Here is a 7,023-nt window from a genome sequence, read left to right on the forward strand (position 1 = left end):
AATGATAGTGGCTCAAAATGCGCAAGTTTGGTGTGGCTAGTATACGTTGGTCAAGCTGGTGCAGTACGAAGCCTGTCCGCGCCAATTCGCATGGCCAGACTGAAGCATATGGGTGCTTGCGGGCACTCGAACCCTGTCGTGTACAAAGTGCGCAACGCTGCGCCTACACAATGCATGTAGCTTGGCTGCCGTCTCCTGCCTAGCGTTGACACCGCGGCGCAGGTTTAGTGCGGCGATGCGTCCGCTGGCTGAGAGCAATGCGGATCTTTTGAGTACAGCAGCGTTTGGCGGGCCGTAGGCGCTGTTAAGAACGGCCCAGCTGAGGTGCAAGTGTTGCCAGCCAGTTGCGACGACGGCGTCAACTTTCAAGGAACGCCACCGTTACGCTCTATCCTCGTCGTCGTTGTGACTGAATGCGTTCGGCGGGCCAACTATTGTTACCGAACCCACCAACGCGGACCTGATCTGCTACGAGTGGGTGAATTGCCGCGGGACCGTCGTCAGAGACCGCTTCCCGCGCGCCGACCGATGAAAGACATTGGATACCCGGCCGCGCTTCGAGGGTCAGCGCCGAGGTCTACGAAGTCCGTGTGATGTCGGTTTCGGACCATGAACCTGTGTGTGTGTAAACCGTCCCGCGGAGAGGCGGCCCGTTTAAGATGACTGTACGAACGTTTCCGTCACCTTGGAATAGAGGGGGGGACCGAGTGCTTATAAACCGCTGTTGTGCGGATGCACCACAGACTCTCTCTAGCAGTCATGTTAGACTGATACGCAATTTCTCAAGCAGTCATGTTAGACTGATGTACTTATTCTCGCAGTCATGCTCCACTGCATGTAGATACTGTAAATAAACCCCTAATCCTCGTTCTCGATGAGAAGCAGTTCTTCCCTTCATCAACGTCCTCAGCGTGGATAATTGGGCGATTGCATGGGCCAGCTACCTTCTAATTCATGCCGGAGTCCAATCTTGACAACTGGTTGTGAGCGGTGGGATTGAGCCCCCAATCCTGACAGCGCTGAAATTGGAAATAGTGGCGTCTACATGAGCATCCAAAATTTAATTTCAACTGCGTGCCACAGTGACGTTCAGAAGGCAAAGCGTTGTGGTCACGCCCCACTCCGTCGTAGCCTTCGCGGTACAAGTCATTGAAAAGGAACGGAAACACCACTAACGCGACGTTTGCTTGCCGAAAACTCCGCTTATGCTTAACTCATTGCAGCACTGTTTTGCGGCAAAGCGTTTCTGAAATAGCCAAATTCAACTTCAAATGCATTTCTCGACTTCAACCAAAGTGGCCCAGGGCCCCTGTAAAAGCGGCACATACCGAGTACATAATAATTAATAAAAGAAAAATCAGACATCCACCCGTCCGTAGCAATTGCTTCGAACGGGCGGATATCTGATTTTCCCTTTATTAATTACTTTTTTCCACCTTGCGGGTTTCCACAGAACTACTACGTCAAACACTTGCCTTTGCTTCGTGTTGTCGACAAGTTCGACTTCGCCCTCCCATCTGCTAGCCGCCTGGTTAGCTCAGATGGTAGAGCGGCTGCCCCGGAAAGGCAGTGTTCCCAGGTTCGAGTCCCGGACCAGGACAAATCTTTCTTCAACTCTGAGGCTTTTCTTTCGAGGAGCCCGTATGGGTTTCCTTTGTAGCAATAGCTACGAACGGGTGGATATCTGATTATCCCTTTATTAACTACTTCTCTCCACTTTGCGAGTTTACGCAGAACTGCTACGTCATACCAAGTGCATTTGTGGCGCAGCCTGCTAATAGGTCGCCTGGGTCACGTGGTTTTTTCTCTGTCTTGCTCTTTTTTGCGCAGTTTTTCTTTGTTCTCATAATGTTATACCAACTAGCCCCTCACCGTACGCTTCTAATAGGTCGGGTAACATGCTTTGAGGAACCCGTGTGACTTGGGCTCGATTCCGCCCAGCAGTGGAGAAATTTAAAGATGATTTTTGTCAGTGTAGAGGGGCACGCGCCTACCGGTAGATACCCAGTGACAAAACTTGGCATGAAAGGGGTTCATCGAAGGCCACCACAGGCCGATCGGCACACACTCCATGTCGGCGCCAAAGAGTTTCCCTTAGGAGCGTTACATACCCAGCGGCCCATGTTAGCATGAAAGAGGTTGATTGAAGAGTGGCCCAGGTATGTACGGATTTCCACATACTCAGTGACTGAAGTTGGCCTTACGGTTGGTTTCGAACCGCGTACCCTCAGCACAGCAGCTTCTTTTTTTAATTATTTGACCATGGACTATACAGTGACTCTGGTTGGCGGGCGAACGGTTAGATACGTACGTAGAAGCGTACTTAGCCCCCGGAAAGTGCGTGAAGTGCATTAAGAATGCTAAGGCATTAAAATGCTGTAGAAATAAAATGGCCGGTGCATCCATTCTTCAGAGATGATTGCTGACTGTCACGCGATTAACAATCAATCTTTTCATTGCTTCGTAATTCTTAAGGATAGGTTTTATATGATGAATATAAAAAGTTGCGTACATACATACATACATACATACATACATACATACACACATACATACATACATACATACATACATACATACATACATACATACATACATACATACATACATACATACATACATACATACATACATACATACATACATACATACATATAGGCACACCGCAAATTAGGTGCAGGTCTCAAAGGATACTTTGCCGATAACATAACGAAGACACAACGAACAGTTTACACATATAGCATCTGTCAGCGGCGCTACGCTAATGCTTTATAGTATATTTAGCTTTATACTCATTGGTTCAAGAGTCCTTGATGTACTAACATGGATAGTAGGAAAGTCCAGACACACACTGCAGATCAAGTAAGTGATGGTTAAGTGTTGTTAAAATGGTGCTCTACAGGTTAAGCAAAGTGAACTGAAGTCACTCAGTACTATAAAAGACGTGATCACAAAACCAAGTTGAACAAACAGAGTGTCATTTAAACACAATGGTATAGCGCGACTTACATAATTTTTCAGACATGTCTTTAGAGGACTTAAAGAATTTACAGACTAGAATTACAGGCAATTAAACACTCTTAAAGGACTTGCCATTTCTTAGATTCATCAGATTCAACTAAGTACTGTTGAAGCAACGCTTTGTCTAAGTGATTGCAAATATAATCACGCTATAAATAACCTTAAAAACCCTACAGTGTATTTTTCAGGTTTTTAAGCTATTTTACGCTGAATGGGCTCATAAACAAAACAACCTTTCTGCTGACATGTGGAGAATATTATGGAAAGAAATGACCAGATACCTAACCTTGAATATGGAGCTTCTTTGGTTGCTACGTTGTGCAGTTTGCACATGTTTTACTACTAGTGATTACTGTATGTTTCTTTAGTAACTGTTACTGGCTACTATTACACAGTAATAACCTATTAACATACAGTTTTAGGAGTTAGCCCTCTGTTTCGGTAGGATGATATGAGCGAAAATGTAAATAAATATGAGACATGCTGGAAGCCATGCTGAAAAAAAGACTATCACTGTGCCGCGGGCATTCACATTTGTTTACATTGCACGTCACTATTTGTTGTAGTCTCTGTGGGGAAGTTGAAAAAAGTAATGCACTAAATCATGTGCATTCCGGCTATGATAATCAATAGGCCAGTGCTATGAATATTTTTCCGCCTTCTGCGTATACTATTCACAGTACAAGTTGTTGCGATGTGTTTTTCGTTTCAGCAGGTTTGTTGACTGCATTTTGTGGAGGCGTGGCATCACTAAATTATTCCTAAAGGTTCTTCCTGAGCAAACATACCTGTTAACTCGTTACAACCGAACATGGTTCACGCATTGAAGACATGATAAAGACATCAAGGCTGTTTTGGCGAAAAATCTTGCATAATAAAATAAATGATAAAACCAATATTGCGTTTGCGGGTCTCGAATTCACAGAAGACCAGGGTTTCCCACCTTATCAAGGCATACGCAATGTTTGCCAGTAATATATAATGCAGCTAACGTTCGCACTGTACCTGCTTCGAAATAATGAAAATTCAAATGAATTAACTATGACGTGATGCATTCTGACAGAGGGCCGACGAGCACGTTCTTCACCGAGACATGATACCCGTATTCTATACGTGCGGCGTCACAGTACAGCTTCCAAGCCTACCTTCTATGCGACTCACCGGAACGAAGAACACGGTGACAGCTGGAGCTTTCAGTTTCATGCTGCCCTTGAAATCTGTTTCGCTCGCGTAGGAGTCGAGTCTGCTTTGTTCTAGCCGCTTCAGTAGCCGCTTTGTTCTTTTTTTTTTCTCTCTAAGCTCGCGTTTCAGGAGCTCGTATAATATCGTCTGCAGCCGTGGAGCGCTATTAAGGAACGTTGAGCTTGCACGAGATACCGCCAGAGCCGCGCTGCCTTTTCATCGCTTCAATGTCCTCGGCGCGTCTGCAGCAAGAGTGCGAGCTGCGGGCGCGTGCTCTCATGTGCAGGTCGTACGTCATAGCACTTTCGAGGCAAGCGGCTGAGCGACAGCATGAAAACAAAAGGAGCACCGTCTGCGGATTCTGCCGTTTCAGGCCGTATCGCAAGCTTCTACGCGGAGCGCATGTACATGAGGACGCGTTGTACTCAAGTTCAAAAAAGCAGAAAAGAAAAATAAATAAACACATAAAAGATTCGAAGCTTGTAATCTGTACGGCTCACAACAATGTGACGTCGCAGAAGCTGCACTCTCTTCGTTCCATTGTGTACCGCCGCGCAGTTTCTGAAGTATCTGGACGCTCGCGAACAGAAGTGCGTAAGCAAGATGAGACAGTTCGCTACTAATTATTTTTCGTTTGTTTGAATCGATTCTGTAAAAGGAGGCATCCGACAAGAGCAATCGACCCGGAAAACTGTCTCATTCCAGTTTTGTATCAGGCAGCGGAATGCATTATTTAGCCTTTCATTGCTTAATGCCCGAGGTGCGCTGCTCTTTGAAGTTTGCGCTGGTGTTTTCCAATCAAGACTCCTTCATGTCTAAGCAGTAAAACATTTTCTTTTTATTTCGCATCCAGGAACCGCGTTCACCAAGCACTTAGGAACTTCAGAACAAGCACTTAAAAACTATGGCAGCCATTACACATAACATCCATTCGAAAACGCCGTGTGATGGTTTGAAGATTGCCATAGTATAGATATAGAAATTTTTGTTTCTTTTCGGAAGAAACCGAAAACCGAAGGGCTAGGTGATAGATGCGCTCGCCTTGGTCTTTCCACAAGTTACGTTTCAAAGACATGTCGCAAACGCCGCCGTGGTTTATGAGCCCAGTGAAATTTCATCGGCATTTCTTATTGTGATGCCAACATTGCACCATGGACAATATGTGACGGAGTGCTTTCAGAGGTGCAGCTGTCTGCCTAGTTCTGAGCTATGTCGCGCCTGCGTGTACCTGTGCCGTACCCCAAAACGCTGGCGCAGCACAAGGTTAGTAGCAGCGAGTACCGAGCAGACACGGTAAGGCCACTGGAGCAGCGTGACGTGTTAGACGTCGCGCTATCTTCTAAGCGGTCGTTAATATTTTCCGCCATCGGCGTGTTGTCGTCCTCTTGAGGCCAACGAGGTCTTAGTGTCGTCATGTTCGGCTGTTACCTCCATTGTGCCATCGCCATCGTGACGTCGCTGTCGTCGTTATGCTGCTATCATTGTCGTCCTTATGGTGGTACGCACGATTTTATTCGTTGGCAATGATCTCCGCGGTGACAGAATGGAAGAATGTTCTAGGAGAGCCTGTAGGTGTGAGGCTGGAGTTACGAGACTCGCACAGCGGAATAATGTCCGTGTGTGTGTGTGAGCAGAAATAAGGCGGTGCGCACTGCCATGTATGGCGGGGACGTCAGCACAAGCTATAAAAACAAGTTCGCCGCTATTTTTACACGGATACCTGTTCAAAGAAGGAAACAGCCCCAGAGAATCTCATGACCCCGCTTCGATTGAGAAGGAGGGATTTTGGAAATGAAGAGGAGCTATTTTCTGTAACTTACAAGGGAGCATGGTGCTGGCTGTGCTGCCTATGACGCGTCTGGACATCGACCGGTTTTGTCAGAATCAGCTTACGCGTCTGCAGTGGATCCAGGTGAATGCCTTTCTAATTTTGGGAGGTGCCAAATGACTTGTGTGGAGCCATTGCAAAGACACAGCAAGAGAAAACTCAAAGATAGAGGGAGTTGTAATATAAGAGACGCTGAAAAATCGGCCTGAACCACTGTGTTTTGCCTTCCTACTGAGCCTCCCCGTGAGGTGCGTAATGCCGTACCTGAGGTTTCTGGCGAGTGCTAGTTGCGGCATTCCTTCCAGTCCTCCAGAGAGACCCGTGTGAAGAGCTTGTATATTTTGGTACTAGTTCCTGTTACACTTTCATTAAGAAAACTCTACCGCTTCAGGAACGCAGAAAATCCCATGTACGGTTAACACTTATTCATATATGTCAAGAACGACTGTTGAAAGTGCGGACGCAGTAGCAAATATATACGCAGATATATATATATATATATATATATATATATATATATATATATATATATATATATATATATATATATATATATATATATATATATATATATATATATATATATATATACGTTTATATATAGAATACATAACACCTAAAAATAAAAGGGAAAAATAGATTTACGATTCGCAGAAGCAAGGACTGAGCGCAACCAATTTAGGAATGTGGTAGAAGGATGCTGGTTCTGAAGAAACTGCGCAGGAGAAATAAAACTCGCCTAAGCAGCTTTTCGTAAAATACAGATGCATTGCTGCCGAAACTACATATTTCTTATACAGTATGGAAGCAGCCTGATCATTCAAAGCGATTCAGAATGGCGAAGTTGTGAAAACATTTATACTGACTTTAAGCAGCACCTGTTCTCACAATTTATCGGTGAACTTCTAAGAGGGCAGCATAATTAACCATTAAATCATTGTCTTACAGCTATGAATAACGCAATACAGAAAGTAACTACGAGAGAACAATGC

The 7,023-nt window shown here is 45.1% G+C and overlaps 1 protein-coding gene across 4 annotated transcripts in view; it reads right to left on the reverse strand.

The window, feature by feature from the left end:
- Positions 1–4,433, reverse strand: part of LOC135911198 (clotting factor G beta subunit-like) — an 84,866-nt gene extending 80,433 nt beyond the window's left edge. For all 4 annotated transcript variants that reach the window (XM_065443392.1, XM_065443390.1, XM_065443389.1 and 1 more), the window contains exon 1: positions 4,183–4,433. Coding sequence is in view for 2 of the 4 variants with exons in the window: in XM_065443389.1 (XP_065299461.1) it covers positions 4,183–4,224 (42 nt within the window). In the remaining 2 variants the exon portion in view is untranslated. The remainder of the gene's footprint in view (positions 1–4,182) is intronic.
- Between the last annotated feature and the right edge of the window lie 2,590 nt (positions 4,434–7,023).

Source organism: Dermacentor albipictus, chromosome 5, assembly GCF_038994185.2.
Source record: "Dermacentor albipictus isolate Rhodes 1998 colony chromosome 5, USDA_Dalb.pri_finalv2, whole genome shotgun sequence".
Classification (NCBI taxonomy): domain Eukaryota; kingdom Metazoa; phylum Arthropoda; class Arachnida; order Ixodida; family Ixodidae; genus Dermacentor; species Dermacentor albipictus.